Here is a 21,160-nt window from a genome sequence, read left to right on the forward strand (position 1 = left end):
GAGCCTTGGTTCCTTCATCTCTAACTCAAGGATAATACCGGTACCTGTTTTCCAGAAATATGAGGATGAAATGCGCTCACCAGTGAACTTTAACACACATGGAGCAGGGCCTGGCACATGGCAGGGCTGGGCATTCTGTCCCGCTGGGGCTTCAGGTTGTCCTTTAATGTGTTTTATTATAGGAAAGAACACAAAGAAAACATTCGCTCTTTAACACTCTTTGTTTGAGAATTCTGGTAACAAAAAAAGCACTCAAAGGCAAATAAAAAGTAACTTTATTGACTGTTAATCTTGCCATGAAATGCCTATAAGAATAATTACAAAATAATGAAGTTGTTTTTTTTTTTTTACACGTTTTTGGTATCATCCCCATATGACGATCCTTTCACAGAAAGGATTACTTAGAGTTTACGTAGATATAAAGCTCACTGCTGCAAATACAAATGTAGAAGTGGAAGCAATATACACCCAACTGGTATACTAACTAGCAATGGACATTAACAAATGCAGAATAAATAACAGCTTTAGACTTTTTATTTTTTTAAACAATTTTCAAATACAAAAATGTAGGTATTCAAAATGGATTTTCATATACATATATATAATTCTGCTGCAAACAGTGGATCAAAAAGCAAAATGTCCTTAGCATGTTTCATTTTTGAAAACCTACAAGACTGTTCATCAATCCAACTAGAAAGGTGTGCAAAACCACCAACAGTGCTGGCAAAACCCTGAAGACTGGACTCTGGTTAAAGTAAGGAGAAAATGAAGTAGAAAGCACTAGCTAGTCAATAAATGTTTTTTTTTTCCTTGATGTTTGCAAGAGACACTAAGAGCTAAGGAAACGTAGCACATTATGATTCGGACCCTTTAGAGTCAAAATTCACCAGGACTTGTCCTTTACACATCTATGAGAAATGGTGGATTATCTAACGACTTTTAAGTAAAAGTCACTAGATGATCTTCTCATACTTCATCCTTTCACATGGAGACTGAGATGCTTTTCTACATTCTGTATCTGAAACTTTGGTTCTTCCAGAACACTTAATATGAGTAAAACAAGTACAAGACTGCAGAATTCTATAGAACTCCTCTCCTTTTAAAGTGTCAAGTTGGACCGATCTGACAAGGCTGGTTGTGTGCACGCCGCCCGGCCACGTCTGCGCGGGGACATGCGGGGCACAGCGTGGGGGGAGCTTGTTCACGTTTTCTGTGTGTTTATAATACTGACTCCCATCCAGGGGTAACACTGCTGTACCCTAAATCTATTTCTTTGTTACCTGAAAACTTAATTTTGTATAAAAATATGACTGTTTCTTTAGAAAATAATATATAGTTCTTTTTAATAAAACCTGGTAGGTAGAAAAAATGGTGTATCAAAATATGGTAAACAAATGTTTTAAATACGAAATCATTAAAAACATCTCATAGAAAGACATTGTGCTAAAGTACTCCCTTGAAGTGTGAGTAACATCGCTATTGTACATCTGAAGGTTAACGAGTTCACTCTCCTGATTTGGTTTCATTATACATCCTAACAGTAGTGGCAGTAACTACCTTAACAATGGCCCTTTCTCAAGCACTAACATTCTCTATATGCTTTTACTTAAAAATTCATGAAAGACAGCCTCCTCATCAGTGGTTTTCAACTCTGCTGCATATCAGCTCCACTTGGAGTATCTCAAAAGTCCATTTCGGTCTCAACACAAGAGACTCATTTAATTCATTGAAGGTGGGACCCAGACTTTTTTTTTAAAACCTCCCAAAATAATTCTATGATGCAACCAGGGTTGAGAATCACAGCAAAAGACACATGAGAAAATAGTCATTTTTAACTACACATGTCAACTGATTGTCTGTAGGTGTCCATCGTTCAATGACACCTCCACATTAAACAAGCAAGACCACGTATACAAGACAGTCATGGAAGGTTTAAACACATATAAACACACACAACCTCATGTATTTATATATGTATAATAACATATGCATATAGTTAGGGTATTTTTGGTTAAGCAGAAACTAGCATTACCCTAATTTGTTCTTGATTTAAAAAACATTAAGCATAAACATTTTCTAAGACATTTTCATAGTTTTAACAAAAACCAGTGTTGGAAACTCCACAGAATACATCATGACGTGAGTACAACTGATCTGTCACTTGGATGAGGAACCTGACTGAGTCCCAGAGCTTTCTGGGAGAGTAGGAGGCGGCCAGGGCACTGGCCGTGGGGGAGCCAGTAACCGGCACTGCAGCACGCACTGTCTTCTGCTTATTGCTCAGTTAGCGGCCGTCTGACCCCGGGCTGCACTTCTGTCATGTCCATCTCTTTGGCTTGCTAGAAGCATGGGATTCTGACTGCTTCATCAGTGTTCTCTTTGGGACAGCCCCCGTGAGGTGGCAATGGCTAGGGACTAGGAGATGGTCTCTCCAGTAAAAGAAGAGAGATTTTTTTCTCTCTCCTCCCTCAAAACATGAACATTTCATGAGGGAGTAATAAAAAAAATTGATAGGCAAAAAAATCTAATATCGTTCACATGATAACAAAACGTGATGTTCTGTGTGACTGGACTAAAAAACAGAACAGTGAGCAAACACACCATGGTTCAACATTCTAAAGGCTTAGTGAGCAGTAAAGCACAATTCCTTCCAAAGGATCGTGAACTTCCAGGCACTTGTCTCGCTGTACATTCTCTTTGACCTCTGTGTAATACTTAAAGTGCAATTGTCTCAGGCTTTTACATCCATCGCAAATATCGTAAAGAGCTGTGTTCTGGGTGAAGAAGATATGGCACAAGAAATGAGAAAGAGCTCATGGTTTTCACAGCCTCTGGCCGACAGCAGGCTGCCGCACAGCTGCGCGCAGATACACTTTACACAACAAACTCTGGAACTTCATCATGAGTGAGATCCAGAGAAAAGTATTTGCTGGTTCTTTTGACTGGAAAAGCATCCTGGATGTTGACACACTGCTGAGCCAAGCAGCTGTTACAATAGAGGCCTTCTTCATCCAGTTCATGGCCACATCCAAAAGTGTAACTCTGAGCAGTGTCCTGACACAGACCAGCAATGCGCAAGAAGTCTTTCTGGTAAAGCCTGATGTCATCAAGGCTCAAGCTATGTCGATCAGTGGAAGTCTTTGGTTTTCGACATATAGTCTGCAAAACAAGGGAAGGTTAAAAAAAAAACAAACTTCAAGAGTATAGGCTACAGAGAAAGGTTAGCAATATTTGCTCTGTAAACGGAAGGCAGCAACATTTATAAAGGGTTAAGGATTCCTGTATGTCAGGAAGGTTTCCAATCTGAGGTACCTGAGCCTCAGAGAAGAAAAATATCAGCACCACCAATAACGATGAAAGCAGCTAATATTTACAGAGACTTTATTATGGTTTTGGCCCTGATACACACACACTATGGGTATTATCCACACATTTAATCTTCCTATTAGCCCTGTGAGGTGGGTGCTGTTATTCTCCCCATTTTATAGGTGACTGATCTAAGGCATAGAGGAGCAAATGTGACAGGAATCCATCTCAGAAATCAAGCAATTGTCTTAAAATAAGACTGTATATGTAAAGATACTGTTTCTTTGTTTTTTTTCCCCTAGGATATGGCAATTCAGTATGGCCAACACTTTATGCTGAGTTCTGTTATTATGTTAGTAAGAAATGGGAACACAAACCAATTATTACTCAAGAAACACAGAGTGAAGCACTATTTTTTAAAAAGCCAGAATTCTTGGGTGGAAGGATGATGTGAGGGGTTGCTGGTGCAGAGAAGGTTGGAGGCAAGTGAGTGCCAGGATTAAAGGCAGCTCTTGAACATCGCTCGAGGCCATGTTCTGCCAAATGCTTCGCACTGCAGGTAGCAGACTTTTGGAACTCATTATCCCAAGAGGTGGTACTGGCTGAACATATACAAACAGGTTGGAAACGGCTCCGATAATTACAGTAATAGAAGACACTAAATGGGTTATTTATGGAAATGAGGCATTCTATCTCTAACGTCTGCTGCTGAACGTCACATTAAGAGGCAAAAGGACTAGGAGGAGAGAACAGAGTCTGAGCCCAGCAATATTTTTCTAGGCAGTGTCACATCTGAGCACTCCCTGTAGATGACAGTATCTCATACTGATGTCGTCTTCCTAGGCACTGATGTGTTTTCACAGAGAATTCATTAGCTCGTCACCACAAGTCCTCAGGGCAGGTGCCCAGGTGCTTTCCCCACTTTGTAGGTGAGGACTGTGATCCTTAGCTGTACCCCACACACCACTGTGTACAAAAGCTCATGCTTAAGTGGCCCAGCAGTGGGGCAAACCCAGCCAGTGTGACCCTGGAGCTTGTTCAGTTAATCATCATGCTACACACACAGCTTTAAAAACCATTCACTTCCCTGGCTGGTGTGTCTCAATGGATTGAGTGCTGGCCTGGGAACCAAGGGATGGCCTGTTCGATTCCCAGTCAGGGCACGTGCCTGGGTTGCAGGCCAGGTCAGGTCCCCAGTAGGGGCTGTGTGAGAGGCAACCACGCACTGATGTTTCTGTTCCTTTCTTCCTCCCTCCATTCCCCTTTCTAAAAAATAAATAAAATGTTGCACTAGGAAGCGAAAGAAAAAAATCCCTGAGCTTTCTGTCTGTCTTTGTGGCAGCCCGGATTGAATAGGGGACTACATCTGTGGGGGACAAAAATAAAATAAAATGTTAAAAAAATAAAAACCACTCACTGGGGTTTTCAGAAAATATTTAATAAAATGTCATTTCACATTACTAGTTAAATGTTAGAGGAAAAAAGTGCAAATGGGAAAAAAGAGAGAAAAATGTAAGAGGCAAAGACTGCCAGAATGCAAGAGGACAAAAGAAGAAACACACAGAAGAGAGAGAAAGAGAGAGAGAGTCCAAGAAAAAGGACATAGGAGAGAGTACTCAGGAAATAGAGGCAAATATAAGTTGTACGTTCTATCCAAATGCTGCAACCATGAGCATTAGAGTATGTTAATTTATCTGTATCTTTGATATTTTGAGAGCCTAACCAGTGAACACAAGTTATTAAATGTTCCCCCCGAGTATACTTTGAAAGTCCACTCTGAGTGGAAGAATCAGACTTGAAGTCTGAATGTTAGAGGCTCCTCACCTACATGAAGTGTAAAATTAAGTACATAGTTTATCCCAAACCAAAATCAACTCAAAGATAAATGGAACTGGCAAATAAAATGAAAACGAGTTCAGAATAAAACTATAATGTAGGCATCTGGTATTTCTTCAGGATTTTTAATTTCACCTCTTCATATAATATAAATAAAAACATCACGTCCCTACTTAAAATTTTGAACCCCTTCCGTACCTGTGGAAGAGAATCGGTACTCTGGCCACGAAGTTTTACAACTGTTTCTGAGGAGCTAGAGGTGGAAGAACCGATTTCTTTCACAATCAACCCTAAACAAAACAGAAGAAAAAATGAAGACTTCACATTATTCATACCTCTTGCCACATGTCTACCACTACTAAAAAGAAAGATCAAATATTAACCATTATTGGGAAAATCTCACGATGACTCTGGTGGCGGGCAACCAGAACAGAACACATGTTACCTTGTATCTTACAGTACGTGGGGGTGGGGGTAAGAGGAATGTGGCGTTTGAGTAGAGAAAGGAGTTTCGAGCCTCAATTTTCTAGCATAAACTTCTAATTAAGCTATTTATGACGAGGTCAGCAGTACAAACAAAGGCCACAGGTGTAAAGCAGTCTCTTCATGATAGCTCCTGAAGTTTCCCCACTTTCCACCTAACGGTTGCTCTGAATTCAGCCCGCACCGGCACAGTGACGCGCCGTCCAGGTCCGGTGCCACGTGCACGTGCAGTGGGTGAGTGCGAGGGCGCCGGCCTCTGCGGTCACACAGATCTGGGCTGGAACGCGGCCCAGACAAGTAATTAGCTGAGTGCCAGCCAGTTACTTAACCACCCTCCGTCTCAGTCTCCTCCTCTTACACGAGGGAGCTGGTAAATGATGATTAAAGAGCACATGCGTGAAAAGCACAAGGCGCAGAGCCTGCTGTGGAGCATGGGTGATTCATGGGAGCTCTTCCGGGCCGATGGGGACACTGTGGCCCATCTCTGGGCCACAGTGACCAATTCATGACACGTGAGAGACACAGAAGTAACTGAGGTTTAAAAATGAAACCCATCTTGCTCCTATTTTTAAAGATCACATCTTTCATTTGATAGAAATACATATGTTATGTAATATAGAACCCTATAATAGGGTTATGGTGAATGCATGTTTTCCAGAATAATTAATCAAATGCAGAATTTAAAAGTGCCTTTTTATGCCAATCTTTTTTGATACATTCTCCTCCAGATCCCTGTACTAGTGCAACACTGGGGAAACAAAACAAACAAACCTGGAGTCGCAACTTCTCTTTCTAGCCATGTAGCATTTGTCTCTCTAACCTACAGGTTTTCTCAACTACAAAGAGGAGGAGGCTGGCCTAAAGGGTCTCAGAGGACCCTTGCAGATGTTGTATATAATTTTCTGAATATCATTTAAAATAGCAAAAGAGAGAAAGAAAACCCTATTTTACAACTTTGTCCAGAGCAACGGGTAGAAGAAGCCACTTCCCAACCCTGGGAGCCTCTCTCCTCTTTCTCTTTCCTCCGCAGAGGGCACTCGATCCTACAGCTAACACTGACTTGGAAAGGCTCCAACTCCAGTCCCACCCCTTCTATTTTCGGAGGCACCTGCTTCTCAGCCCAGAGCAACCCGCCAGCTAAGGAGAACTTCCCGCGAGCTCACCAGAGTGCCCGTTCAGCTTCCGTGACAGGAGCATGTCCTCCGTGATGTAGATGCACATGTCTGGGCTAACTTCCAGAGACTCGTCGTTCACCTGCTCCAGGTCCCTGGGGTCATCCACCAGCATCTCTATTTCTGACACAGAAAAAGGACATTTGTGACATGAAGGGAAATGGCCACCATAGTTCATAGCCACTTTCTGAGGGAGACCATGTAATCATTCATATTTTAAAATAAATTGGCTAATGAGACTCTACAACAGTCCACTATAGGGACAATCCTCAATTAGCTGCCACTTGTTCTCTTTCTCACAGGATGGACTGCTGTGTTATCTGCAAGTCTTCTAAATAACATGATCTGACTCAGTTACTGCTTCCTCTTTAAGGAAGAAGAAAAGCTGTACTGCCATGCTGCAAGGACAGGGCAAGCTGAGACCGATGGGCCGCTTGCCTAGTGCCAAAGCAGATCGCTGACACAGAGAACGAGGAGTTCATGAAGCTCCCCACTGCCCACGGCTGCCTACTCTCGAGGCTCAGTGACTCAGTGTGAGGTCCGCATGAATCCTACAGTAACCACATTCTGCTGATTTCCTTAACGCAGTCAGTATCTTTTCCCCAAACTTGAACGCTATAGCAATTGGGTGAGAAAGAAAAAGAATAAAAAAAGATGGACATAAATGCTAAGTTTGGCTGACACAGGCTGTAGGTCTCCTCTGACTTCCATAACAGAGTCGGGCAGCCAGGTGCTATGCTTCCTTTATACTCCTAGCATTCGGCAACATGAGCAGTGTTTAAGAAACCCTAATTAAGCAAACGACCTGGGCTCAAATATATTTCTTTCTTTTTTCTGGTATAAATTCAGCACATTTATGCCACTATCACTGAATCCAGTCTGTGTCTGAACCAATGCTTATTTCATCTGGAAATCAGAAATGAAGACCCAAAGGCTGCAGGACTAACTTCTACTCACTTCATATAAACCGCTGAAACTTAGAATCCACAACCATTTGGCCCTGTGGTGGCAAAGGATCATGACTAGAGGGATGTTTTGTTCACAGTAAAACACAAACACCTCAACCAACTTGTTGGGGAAGATGGCAAGAAGACTACTATGACATCTTAATTGTTCTCCAGATAATCAGTTCTATAGAACTAATACTTGAAAAAAAAACTATGCAAGAAAAAGAAGACAGCCAGTGAGGATGAGTCAGCACTGTTGGCTTGGGGGGCCTGAGGGAGGGGTTACCATCGTCCTGCGAGTCCTCCTCCAGCCGGTCCTTGCCACCGCTCTCCACCCCTGAGGTGTGGGAGCTGCCGTGGCTGGTCATTGAACTGCAGGTCTTCAGCTTGCGGTGGATGGCACTGCTGGAGTAGCTGTCTTCTGGCCCCACGTCCCGGGGCTTGGTGTCTGCCTCGATGCCCGAGGTGTGGGAACTGCTGTGGCTGGCGGTGGAGTGACGAGACAGGCGCTTATGCTTCATGCTGCCTGCACTGCTCCCGCTGGCCCGGGAGCGCTTTTCCAGCTGGTCCATGTCAAGGTCCAGGTTGTCGCTGATGTAAGATTCCCGGTACTGCTTCTTCTCTGTGTGGTAAGGAACATAGCTCGTCATTATATTCAGCCAAGACAGAAGGAGTGGTTGGTGAGCTTAAGTGAGTCATCAGGCCAAGAACAAGCACCATTTCACACTCAGAATCTAGTGCCCGGAAAGTGGTCCTAATTCTGATAGGCTCTCCACTTAAGAACACTGCAAAATGAATAAAAACCAGGACAACACATTTGAGGGGACTACTTAAACTACTTAAAGAGTTTTAAAGCTTCAAACACCGTTGAAGAGCGCTCCTTGACCGACCACCTCTTGTCAGCAATGTTGTTGGTCCACAGTGACATAAGTTCAGTAAGTGAGAATAAGCATTTAGAAAAGTTTTAGAGCAATGTGACATTGTCATCACAGCCAATGTGGTTTCTATTTTGCAAAAGTATCAGTCCACAGGAGATTAGAAATTTTAAAAGCCTGGTCCTTCCCTACAGACAATTTTAGAAGCACTGCTATAGGAGACTGTTTAATAAATATAATTATGCTAATTGCCATTCACTTTATTTTTTATTTGTTCAATTTGGTCCCTTGTTTGCTTAGCTCTAACCATCAAATACAATTTAGAGTAACAACTAGTCTTCTGAGAATTTCTTTCAAAGAATTCTAAAATTTAGATATTCATTAAAGAAGATCGCTTTTCTCCATTAGGCTGAATTAGTGAGGCTTTGCCATCTACTTAGAAGACATAGTAATCACCACTGGTTTGCCATGTGGCCTCTGATGGTAAAAATGTTCTTTAACAGGCCAGTGCTGCTCTTTAAGCAAACACGATACAGGAAAGCCCCTGTTACCAAATGCTAAACTAGCCATTATGATGCTAATGCACAAGGTTGCAGCTGAGGTGCAGGTGTACAACTGACACAAAAATACCATTTTGTGAGCTTCACGTCAGAAATTGAAAACAACAAAAAAGTTTAACTTCCTTATATTTTTAATACTGATGAAAATAACACATTAGAACAATGCTAAAAACGGAAAGTGCATTTGGAGAATGTTAAGTTGGTATCACCTCAGCAAATGCTAACTAGTAGACTAACTAGATTCTTAGGGGGTGATAATGGGTTTAATTGTCATGTTTCTTGTTTAAGTAAAAAACACTTCCACTGCTGATGTCTGAATCCAGCTCTGAAGCATAATCGCCACAGGCTCCCCAGAGAGGGAATGAGCATCAGAAGAAAGGCTGGCTATGTTTTCCAGGGTGCATAATAGAAAAGACGCTGGGAGCAGGCTAGGGGTACACTTCTGGGCTCTGGTCCATTCATGTCAATTCTAAGGAGTCAGGCTAAAGCACAAAGGCATGTGTGTGTGGCCACAGAGAGAGCAGACTGGAACTGGACCTCACAGCCCAACACACCCATCACTGAAATAAAAGAGCACCCCCCCATTTTTTAGGGCTAGACTGGATTCTAATGATTCCCATTTTCTGAAGGCAAGTGGGGTTGAGCTGAAGATGAGAGCTAAAAGTGTTTACAAAATTCTACAATTTCTACTTCCTGTAGTTTCAAATAATAGTCATATGACCCTTGGAAGGGTAGCAAGTGAAGAGGAAAAAAAGTAAAAAAAAAAAAAAAAGGAATTTTTATAGGGTGTTGTAGTTCTAAGACAATTGGGAATTGTAGATGTAATAATTTAAAAGCTTTTTTACCTCAGTCTTTTAACCCTAACTTGCTGAAAGGTTTGGAGCCAATCCTGGTTCTTCCGTATTCACTAGCACACCGGCTGGAACACAAGCCCTCCGTGGCTCTGCTCCCTTCAGAGTGAGCACTACACTACTTGCGTGTGTGCAATGCATGTGACTCAGGCCGGCTATGAATGCGGTCCAATGCAAAAACCGTACATTTACTTAAAACCTTTTTTTTTGCTCATCAGTTTTCATTAGTGTTTGTATATTTAATGTATGGTCCCAGACAACTCTTCTTCCAGTGTGGCCCAGAGACGCCAAAAGGCTGGACACCCCTGACTGACCCTCTGCAAACATTTAAGAAGTTTCACGCCATTCAGTTACAAACTGAGAAAAAAATGCTGAAATAATTCAGAAATTTAGTGTAAGAACTGCCAATCGCAGCCTACCAGTCACCGGTGTCAACAGTGCAGATGGTCGACATGCGGGTGTTCCTTTATTCCTTCCTCTGGGGTACAAGCCCATAGAATACAGTTTTCCACACATGATTTTAGAATGGAATGTAGTTGATATAATTGCTGGGTATACCACCTAAGAATAAGCTCCAGCTACTGAATAAAGTTGGGTTAAATTTTTTTTTAGAGACAAAGCATTTCTTTTCTTCTAAACATTGTGGAAGAATTCTTGTGATCATTTTCTACTATAAAGTGCTAAAAAAGTATTTCAGACGAGCTAACTCTAAATTAAATTTTTCTGTGCTGCTTTTTTGCTGAGCCAAAGTTGAGAAAGAGCTTTCTTAAAAAAAAGAAAAAAAAAAAAAAAGATGGCGTCCATACATGTGGGTGAGATAACTGGATTAGGCTCAAGGCTGGTCCAGAGAAACTTAATTTCAGGTTTTCTTCGGACCTGGAGGGATCTCTAAGTAGAAGAAATTAAGTACCATATGTTTGCTTTGGAAGAAAAAAAAAAAAGATGTTCCCTCCAAATTTGGGTAAGTACTTACCCAAATAAAAAATCCAATTTATAACTTTTTTCACTAATTCCTTCATTGCCCCATACACATAAGCCCCCAAATGAACTTGGTACTATGCTTGGTAGTTCACCTCAGACCTTATGGTTCATTATTTCTCATAGGCTCTAAAAAGCACCCCCTCAAGTCACCTAAACAAGAATTTACTAAAATGCTGCTGGCAAGAGAGCTGACAGAATAAATGAACTTCTCAAGGCACCAATTAGGAATGAGGCTGACTTGGCAAATGATGGGCTTTGCACCTAAATAAGACACCTACCTATTCTCCCAAGTTTCCCTGGCACTCTGTCCCATCCGAATTCTTTTAATATTCAAGTAAGCATCAGAGAGACGGATTTGTTACAACAATGAGTCATCGCAGGGAAGAACTGGCAGTCTGGCAGCGAGGAAGCCCAAACACCCGACAATTTCACCCATTTGCTCCAACGACACAGTTTGGTGGCAGACAGTGGGAAATGACTCATGTTCTAATCACTACTTAAATGACAATGACATCTCCAAACTGGGTCTCATTAGGTAGAGACAGTTTTTGAAAGGTATCAGTCAGATGTGAAAAACTGTAGGGATTTTGCCTTGTTATGAGAATCTGCCTTGTTTCTGTAGGAAAGGTGGGGACTGAGAGGTCAAAACTGCTTCAGACATTGACCTAAGGTATGAATCTGCATTCTAACGGTCATACAAATGCCTAAAATCTACTAATACAATTGAGTTACCCAGAATTAGCACCACATGAATTTGCAAAACAAATTGAAGGCATTAAAAAATAAACAAATATGCAAAGTAGTATTTTGGGGGATCAGAAGTTGGAGTGTTAAATGGAGAAGCTCCAACGTGCCATAACTCAAGGTGAAGGGCGGACCATGAGCTTATTAATATTGTAAAGCTGAAGCCTGCTGTTAGAGGCCCCATCCCTGCCTTCCTCTTCTCCATGTGTCCCCTTTTCAGGGCCCAGGATTCTGGGGCCCCAAATAGACCACTTGATTCTGTCTCTGTCTCAGCAAAGCCCCAAAGGACTGGCTGGTAAAATCCTCAAATAAAAATTTCTCTCTCCTTTGTTTGTCATTCTTGCTAAAGCAGCCTTGGGGTCCTCCCTGCAGTCAATTAGAGAGACAAGAGACATTCCTGTGACCCACCTGACTGGAAGGAATGTCAGACTGCCCACAGATAACAGATCCACGGTGGATCAGGGTGCACACAGAGCTCTGAGACGCAGCTAAGCTTGACATGAACCTTCACATGGTGGCTTTTTGCAAGGATTTGCAAGCTAAGTGTGGAATAAGAGATTTTAAAGAGACTGTACTCGAGGGTTAGCTAAGCGAGAGGGTAACCTCAGCTATTTGGGATAGGTATGGTTGGTGGCTATCCCTTGCCTTCTGAATGAAATAGAGCTGAGATGGGAATAGGAATGCTGCACTAAATCTGGAGGGGCCCAGTCCCCAAATCCCACTCCTCAGGAGCCCAAAGCCCCAGTTGATGGCAGCTATAGAGTGAGGGGTCGTGGGTGGCAAAAGCATCATTTGCTTCCCCATTCGAGACCCTGTGATACCTTCATTTTCCTCCAGCTTCCGGATGTGGCGCAGGACAGGCTGTAGATTCATGTAGAGGCGGTGGCTATTGCTCAGCAGCTGCAGGAGGTGTCTGGAGCGCATGGGGCACCCCGTGTAGTATATGAGCTTCCTGGCTGAGGGCAAGCCATCTGGCAAGATCTCAAATTTCTTTCCCTGTGAAAGGAAAGCATAAATCAGAATCGGGAAGAAAAACCTTTGAATTGCCAAGGTCCCCTTCATTTTCTATTTAGTAAGGAAAACTACAGATTCAGAAATAGAAGTGTAGCAGGTCCTCAAATAATGCTGCTTTGTTATAACGTTGATGAGCTGCTATAGGAACTTGACTCTTATTTATGTCAGTTAGCCTATGTAAAACAGGTTTCACGATCCATCCTTTTGCTTAAAGCCACAGGACCTCACCTTAAGTGAGGACTTAACCATATAATGCTCCATTCAAAATTTGCTAACATATAAATTACTATGTTCCTTATCAAACACACCATAAACAGAGGATTACCAAAAATTCAGGGAAGGGTCTCACAAGGGTCTTCTGGAAATCACTGAATGGGTTTCTCTGGCTGGTCAGGCCACTTATTGTACATGACAGAGAAGAAAAGGGTCCATCGTGACAGCAACCTCAAATGCAATTCCAGCACCTTAACTCAGCCAACAAATTCTGGAAGCGTAAGGCATTCAGATCCTTGTTAAACACTTACCACGTACCAAACACTGTGCTAGACACTGAGAAAACAGTGAACAGGACAGACAAGGCCCCTACCCTCTTGGAGACACATTCTAGTGGGACAGATGGTAAATTAACACGTAAAATAATTACAGTTTGTGATAAACTCTGGGAAGGAAATAAATAGAATTATGATAGTGAAAAATACAGGATGCCTCTTTAGGGTTTAGAAAAATACATAAAACTTCTCTAGCTGGATGAAAGAAGTTGGAAGCTAGAGGGACAGTGGGAGGGATGGGACAGGAAAGCGAAAGAAGAGAGATAAGCAGTGTAAGTATCTACCAACAGAGATATAAAGAATCTCATTCTTTAAGTCTAGGATCATTAACATGAAGTTGAAGGTGAGAGTTTGGCAGAGCTCCTTATAGTTACAGAATATTCTGAATTTCTTTCACTTTCCCATTAATGAATAGCACAGCAGAAATACAAAAAGGAATATTCCAGACACAATGCCTCTTCTCAGCCAGTGGGGAGAAGTAAAGCAAAGAGGGAGGCATATTCTGACTTGGTGTCAGTACAAAGCAATATGGATTTCTGTAACTCAGAAAGGGATGGAATTTTTTACCTCTGGACTTAAAAAACCAACCCACCAGCAGATCCCAATGCTAGAATGGTAATAACTGATACTTAATGAGTACGAAGGAGATATTAACTCATCTATCCTCACAATAAGTCTATGGAGGAAAGCTAATTATCCCCATTTTTAAATGAAGAATCTAAGGCACAGAGAGGTTAAGTAATTTGCTCAACATCAGGGCTGGCCTGGCTGCAAGAAGACTCATCTGAGAAGTCTGTCAAAGTAGATTCCCACTCCAACCCACAGCCACTGAATCAAAAATCTCCTAGGGTAGGAGAATGAGTCACAGAAATCTGTGTCTTCAAAAAGCTCCTCAGATGAGTCTGATGCAAAATTAGATTCAGGAACCTCTGAGTCTAGGACCTGCAAAATGCTCAATTTCATAAACGCATTTTATTACTACTTAATTTGGGATACGAAAGGGGCAAATATGGTAATAATTTTCTCATTTTCAAACAGCTCAGATCCTTTCACAAAAAGCTGGAACACAAGAGACCCCCTGAGGAGAAGGCAGGTCAGACCCCATTTACTGTATGAGTAAAGTGAAGCCAGATTGAGCTGTGCCCTGTAATTAAAGTGATGTAAAGTCAGGAGCAGGTCTTTTGACTCACAGAGCAGTGTGGAATCGGTACCCAAATTCTATTCGGCAATTTAGTCCTTTGTTTATATAGGCCACCTTCCACACGGGAGAGAAGTCCATGTGTACAAATCTTTATCTTCCTCCTTTGTCTATTTTTTCAATAATTTTTGAACAAATTATGTATTTTAATGACTACTAGATAAATGCACTATTAACTGTAATTCTTGGAACCCTACTAAAAAATGTATATAGCTGGCAAAGTAAAGAAACAGCTGGAAAAATCATAAATATGCTCTAGCCAACAAACAAGTATACTAGTCTCAATATTCTAAAAATAAAAGTATTTTTTCCTGTTAAGAACTCTAGACATTTCTGTACGATAATGAGTTTGAATGAATCAGGTATTAATAGAAACATCTTTTTATATCACTCTTTATCCTTTGTTCAAAAGAAGTAACTTCCAAAAGGACTGGCCAGCCCCCACACTAACAGCGACTCACCCTGTGATTATAGTTTTCTGTTTCTTAATCCTTCGGCTGTGCGCTTTTAAAGCAATTCTATTTGATGAACCAATCTTGCACTTTTCTCACCACGTTTCTGCTGCAAGTAGAATAACTCAGGGCAGCGTGGTGAAGAGCAGGCACGCAAATTAAAATTAGTAATTTATTTTGTTATAAGATGCTTTAATTTTAGGTTCACCACTGATGAGTGACAAGGATTATAGTATACGTATAAGAATACAAGAAAGTTATCTTCATTGTCAACTTTTAAAAAACATTAACTTTTGTGTCCGGGATAATACTGTTTCAAAAAACAAATGACAACAAAAATCCACAAAAACAAACAAGTGACTAATTGGTTTTAGTCAGTAATTTTAAACTTACCACAAACACCAACTTTCCAACATTTGTCCAGGGGAAATCGTAAAGTAACTGTTTCTCTTCATCTAAATTCTGCGGAAAGAATTATAATGCGTGTAGAGTTACTGATGAAACTGACAGACACCAAAATGGCTCTAATTTATCTTCCAGAAAACTAAAATACATTAATTAAAATCTGAAAGAGGTCCTCAACTCTCTTTGGAGATCTACAGACAGTAATTAAAAGATTAGTGATGAAATTCTGTAGCTTCTGGTTTGTGAGTGTCTGCATTACCTGGCCCCTTGAAGGCACCCTTTTCTCTTTTGGCCTATTCCTAACTTTAAACAAAAGTCCAAAAGAGAGATAAGGTTACTCAGACTTTCATATCTGGATATTTTGCCTACATCAAATATAAGATACCCTTATGTTCTCCCAGGCTCACAGATAGAGGTGGTTTTACCCCCTTGTTGATAGCTGTAGGATAACACCATCCCACCCACTTATTCCAGGGACGAGCTTTATCAGAAAAGTATAATGGAAGTTAAAAGATCTGGTCAGGTACTATATTAACATCATCTTTACACAGTTATAAATGCCCCAGGATAAAAGAGCAGATTTGAAGTCACACAAAATGTTTGGACATCAGTTACAAACGTGGGCCAATCTTTGGCTTTTGTTTTCTGTTCTAGAAGAGTGATTACTAACAAGGTTTAGACTGCATCACTTTGTCTATCCCACATCATCCACATCTGTGGTAGACAAACAGAAGTAATGAACAATCCATGGGCACAAATGGACTGGTGAACCCATCATAGGACCACACAGGCACAGTGTCAATTAAGACAGAGTAGATGGGAGAAAAGGTACAGGGAATAAGAAGCATAATTGGTAGGTACAAAATAGAGATGGGGAAGTTAAGAATAGTATGGGAGCCCTGGCTGGCATAGCTCAGTGGATTGAGGGCAGGCCTATGATCCAAAAAGCTGCCAGTTCGATTCCCACTCAGGGCACATGTCTGGGTTGTGGGCCAGGTCCCCAAGTAAGGGGGCAGGTGAGAAGCAACCACACACTGATGTTTCTCTCCCCCTCTTTCTCTCTCCCTTCCCCTCTCTAAAATAATATGGGAAATGGAGAAGCCAAAGAACTTATATATAAGTTCTTACATATAAGTTCATGGGCCATGTTCATGACCCATGGACATGAACTAAGGAGGGAGGAAATATGGGTGAGGGGGGGATGCAGGGCAGAGGGGAATAAAGAGGGGGGAAAATGGTGCAACTGTAATAGCATAATCAATAAAATATATTTTTTAAAAAATTTTAAAAATAAGAAAGAAAAAGAGTAGATACTTTTTGACACTTATTTCTCTCATTTACTAACCTGGAAAATCTGTATTCCCCGCATGGTCAATCCAAGGGTCAGAGAAGCTTCAATTTCCCTTTTATCCTGTAGGAATTTTATTTAAAAGTATTATTTTTTTCAATAAACAATTCAGCACCAAAGAAGAGAAATTTAAGAACTGGAAAGTTTTTGACTTGAAATAACTTCGCTTGTCCTTTGCATCCCTATTTTTCTACAAGCTTTAAGAAATCTATAAGCACATGGTAAATCAATAATGGCATATTCTATATTTTTAAATCCTTGGGATTTAAAAGCATTAGTGTTTTTCACTATGTTAAATACATTTTCATACTTGACAATATTCTAAATAATTATGTTTTCAAGGACTCCAGTAAATAAGCCTATTTTTACAGCTTTTGCATTTCTTTTTACTTTCCATCTTATACTTAACCTTTTCTTAGATATTAGAATCTTAAAAATAATGTCACAGTTAAATTCTGAGATGCACTAAACTTCATATGTTTCAATCTGGGTACACCTTCCAGCTCAGAAGTTAAAATTAGAGGCAAGCCTAAATATTTAAGGGTCCCTCATGACTACAGGTAATAAAAGCTGTAAAAACTTTATATTCCATTAGTTTTTTAAAAAGTACTTATTTTGAAAATGTTCAATTATTACTTGCCAAAATGATATACATTCTATCAGCTAAACTATAAACTGTAAAATATAATGTACAACTATCTAGGGAAAAAAATTCTGCAATTAAGAATGCACTCAGAAATTTGTCTGTCTTTTAAGTACTTATCTGTAATAAGTGGATATAAAACACAAAGTTTAAAATAAAAGATACATAAAATTACTAAGTGACTATTTTTGCTATGAGATTTCTCAGTACAAACAATAAGTGAACATGTACAGATATTTATTAACTTTAGTCAAGTTTTCCCATGAACATGGTTAAAAAATATTTTTGAAAAATGCATCCCCACCAGGCATAGAAAAGAGAAGACACAGCCTGGTTTTGCTTTTTGGGCTGTTTTTGCCCACCGATATTTTTACACCAACAAAAGCTCATATAGTAGGAGAAACCAATCCATCGCTGTGAGTTTAGGCCAATCACCCTTTCAAGGCTTCCTGCTGCTTCCTGAAATGAGCCTGTGCTCATGAAGATGCTGTCTGTGTAGGTACGAGCATGCGGTGCTGGGAAAGGAGCTCGGAGTTCTTTTTCTCAGAATGTTTCCTGCCCTTCATCTACCTTATTTCAATCTTATAACCAGGACTTAAATGAAGCAGTTTTAATGGCTGCCACTTGACTTCTCCAAAGAATGAAAACTCTGTGCATGAGGTAGCAATATCTATTTCCCCATTCCACTCAGTTACATTATTATTAATTACTTCCTTTTAAGAAGAGTAATTTTCTCCAGCAAGTAGAGGTATCATACTTTAAGTAAATTTGAAAGATTAATTTTTATACAGCAGATGAGGTGAGGATATCTACTTCACCAAATGATTCTTAATAGGAAATGTTTAAATACTAAACTTTCTTATCAAATAAGAATCACTACTGTACCAGGCACTCCACCTGGTTATCTCAGATTCATTATCTCACAGAATTTTCTCAGCTTTGGAAATGTATAGAGTCATTCCCACTTAATAGATGGCCCAGGATTACACTTGTTTGGGCCCAGTGATATCAGCAGTAATGCAGTTTCTAACTGATGTTTGATTCCAAAGCCACACTCTTTTCAATGCATCACTGATACTTCTCATACATTTTAAAATCGTAAACTAACTTATGTTAAAAGTGTATTTGCACTTTTTCCTATAAATTGAGTGTCACAAATAAAATATCTTAAGGAAAAAAATACCAACTCAGTCCTTGAGGAATTTAGCCAAGGAGAATTTATGGAATTCAATTACGCCCGTCAAGGATTGCAGGGCATTAACAGTGCATCCCTTAGGCATTAAAGAGAGAAAAAATACCATCCTTTGGTCCCTTAGTAAGTTTTCTGAACCAGCAGATATCCAAACTACAACCCCGTCTCCCACAGTCTAGTTATGCTGATCTCACCACGAGGGGTTATGTTGTTGCACCTGTACCCCTGTGGTGAGTGCAACCATCCCCATTTAACTACGGGGAGACTGAAGCAGAGATGCTCAATAACGTGCCTAAGGTCGCATGGTAAAAGGTGAAGCTGGGAGTCAGTCCCAGAAGTTAGGTGCAACAGACCACACTCTGAACCACTTCATCCTATTTGGTTTGAGAATATACCTCTGTATTTATAAGTGGAGATTTCAGAGTTCTTGCCAAAGATGTGACACTTAATGAAATAAGAGGGGAATGGGGAGGAGGAGGCGTAAGGGAAGAGAAGACAGATGATAATAAACAGTAGTGTGAGTGACTGGCCCCAATTGTTATTTGGGTGTGACCTCTGACCTCTGAAGACACAAGGCTAGGGATACACAGGACACAAAAGAGGGTAGCGAACATCAGAGGCTGAGGAAGCGCAGAGTTTGGTGGTGAAAAGTACGCAGGCTCTGTTTGCACACAGACCCTGGTTGAATCTTGGCTCTGCTAACTTACTCGGTTTGTGGTCTTCAGTCTCTTTCCTCGTCTGTAAAATTGAAGAGTATAGTTCCTATCTTACTGAGCTGTGAGGACTTTTTAAAAAAAGGATAAACATACAGTGTGCCCCACAAACACAGGACTCAATAAACACCAGATGTCACGGCGATGCTCTTGTCGGTAATGGATACGATGCAGGCGTGACTTCACTTTGAGGAACATTAAAAACTACAGATTGAACAAGCTGCCCATGTTACTCCCCTGGACAGAAATGCAGATTTGGAAAGGGGAAAAGGAACCATTTCTTATCACTGAAAAGCCAGATTCACAATTTGCAGCCAGTGTTATCTCAGCATTGAATCCATGGAAGCCTCTGTCCCAGGCCTGAGGAAAAGCGTCACCAACTCCAAGAATGACCCCCGATGACAAACAGTAGGCCCCATGAAGCTCTTGTACAAGCCCATTAAAAAGTGAAGTGAGAACTTTAAATACAAGCAGTTTGGAAAGGAGTTCTTCTCAGAAGCTGCAGATGCACTACAGCTTTGTACCTTATATAGTCTGTAGTAGTGAACGGCGACATCATCCAGTCGGACGGCCTCTTTGATATATTTAAGATGAGCCTCGGAAGCTGTCAGTGCAAACTGATCTTTGTGCATGTTTGGAATGTGCTTCAGGATGTAGTCCTTCCCTCTCTTGGAAACAACCTGTTGGAATACAATGGGTGTGCAATGCAGCCTTTGTTGGAGGGATGTTAGTACCCTCATCTTTGCACAAATGACGAAAGGACAAGGACATAAAATAAGCCGTATAAACTAGCTAATGTCTATTAGAAAATTCCCACTTTTACTCTGTTTTCACCATTGGTTATATTACTAGGCTGAATCAACTAATACTAAAAGCTACAAAGTCAGTTCAGCTATAGTACCACATATCTAAGAAGTCACAAGAAATGGGAAAAATATGTTCTCTTGGCTTTAACTCACCAAGAACTAAAAAAAAAAAAAAAAAAAAAAAAAAAAAAGCCAAAACAAAACCATGCAAACTTGCAAAATTTTTGTACATATCATTGCTTATACTTGCAAATTACTGGTACCATGAAATACATCTCCTGTCAGCACATCTTCAGGTTCTGGATCCTACTTAACTCTTCTAAAATTACAGCCACAGAGTGGGAGGTTCTAAATGTTAATCCAAAGAAAGCAGGAGACTGTGAGAAATTCTCTGAAATGTGTGGTTTTTGCATAACAGGCTGATACGAACAGTCTATTTGAATACTTAAGAAAAAACAATTTCTTTCATACATTCATTGCAATTCATTGTGCCTATATTTTCATCAGCCAGTAACTAGCCTGAGCTTTTAGATGTCAAAAACACATAGTAACTAGCAGCTGCAGGCTAAGAAAAAGGTGCTGATTAGTTAAAGGGCCTACCTGATTTCATAAAATAAAATGAGGAAAGAATTACACAAAATAAGAGTGGTGTTTAAAATCATCAGAATAAAAAAAATAGAGAATCTTTAGTTTTAAAATGTTTTTATAAATACTAACAATTTGTTTCTTTCTATTAAATCATACATGATAAATTACCAGCAAGTTATCAAGTTCTGCTGAGGATTCAAATTTCGGATTTTTCTTTCTAGATGCCTTTTACATGGAGATCATCTCTATCAGTGGTTGTCAACCTTTCTCAAGTCAAAGAACACAAGAAAATAATATCTGGAAGGGCAGTGAAGGAACGGCTTTGCAGAGCCACAGGGCTGAGGACACTGGCACCTGGGCATCCCGGGTGCCACGGCGCACTCTTTGGGAAGCCCTGATTTAGGTGAGCACGGTTCAGTGAGTCCCTGATGATGACTAGGGAATGCAGAAAGGGGCTAATTTTGGTCCAGCGTGACCTCTTTTGTAGTTTCCAATAAC

The 21,160-nt window shown here is 40.6% G+C and overlaps 1 protein-coding gene and 1 pseudogene across 5 annotated transcripts in view; one reads left to right on the forward strand and one right to left on the reverse strand.

Annotated features, from left to right (window-relative positions):
• Positions 1-257: 257 nt before the first annotated feature.
• FRMD6 (FERM domain containing 6) overlaps positions 258-21,160 on the reverse strand; it is a 92,692-nt gene continuing 71,789 nt past the window's right edge. For all 5 annotated transcript variants that reach the window (XM_037155618.2, XM_037155617.2, XM_037155615.2 and 2 more), the window contains exons 7-14: positions 19,793-19,948; positions 16,718-16,783; positions 15,361-15,429; positions 12,577-12,751; positions 8,031-8,366; positions 6,789-6,920; positions 5,341-5,432; positions 258-3,159 (exon numbers count right to left, since the gene is read on the reverse strand). In XM_037155618.2, coding sequence (XP_037011513.2) covers positions 2,875-3,159; positions 5,341-5,432; positions 6,789-6,920; positions 8,031-8,366; positions 12,577-12,751; positions 15,361-15,429; positions 16,718-16,783; positions 19,793-19,948 — 1,311 coding nt within the window. In that variant the 3' untranslated portion in view covers positions 258-2,874. The remainder of the gene's footprint in view (positions 3,160-5,340; positions 5,433-6,788; positions 6,921-8,030; positions 8,367-12,576; positions 12,752-15,360; positions 15,430-16,717; positions 16,784-19,792; positions 19,949-21,160) is intronic.
• LOC119057150 (uncharacterized) lies at positions 4,555-4,674 on the forward strand (annotated as a pseudogene).

This window comes from Artibeus jamaicensis, unplaced genomic scaffold (assembly GCF_021234435.1).
Source record: "Artibeus jamaicensis isolate MK-2021 breed Jamaican fruit bat unplaced genomic scaffold, CSHL_Jam_final contig_548, whole genome shotgun sequence".
Taxonomy (NCBI): domain Eukaryota; kingdom Metazoa; phylum Chordata; class Mammalia; order Chiroptera; family Phyllostomidae; genus Artibeus; species Artibeus jamaicensis.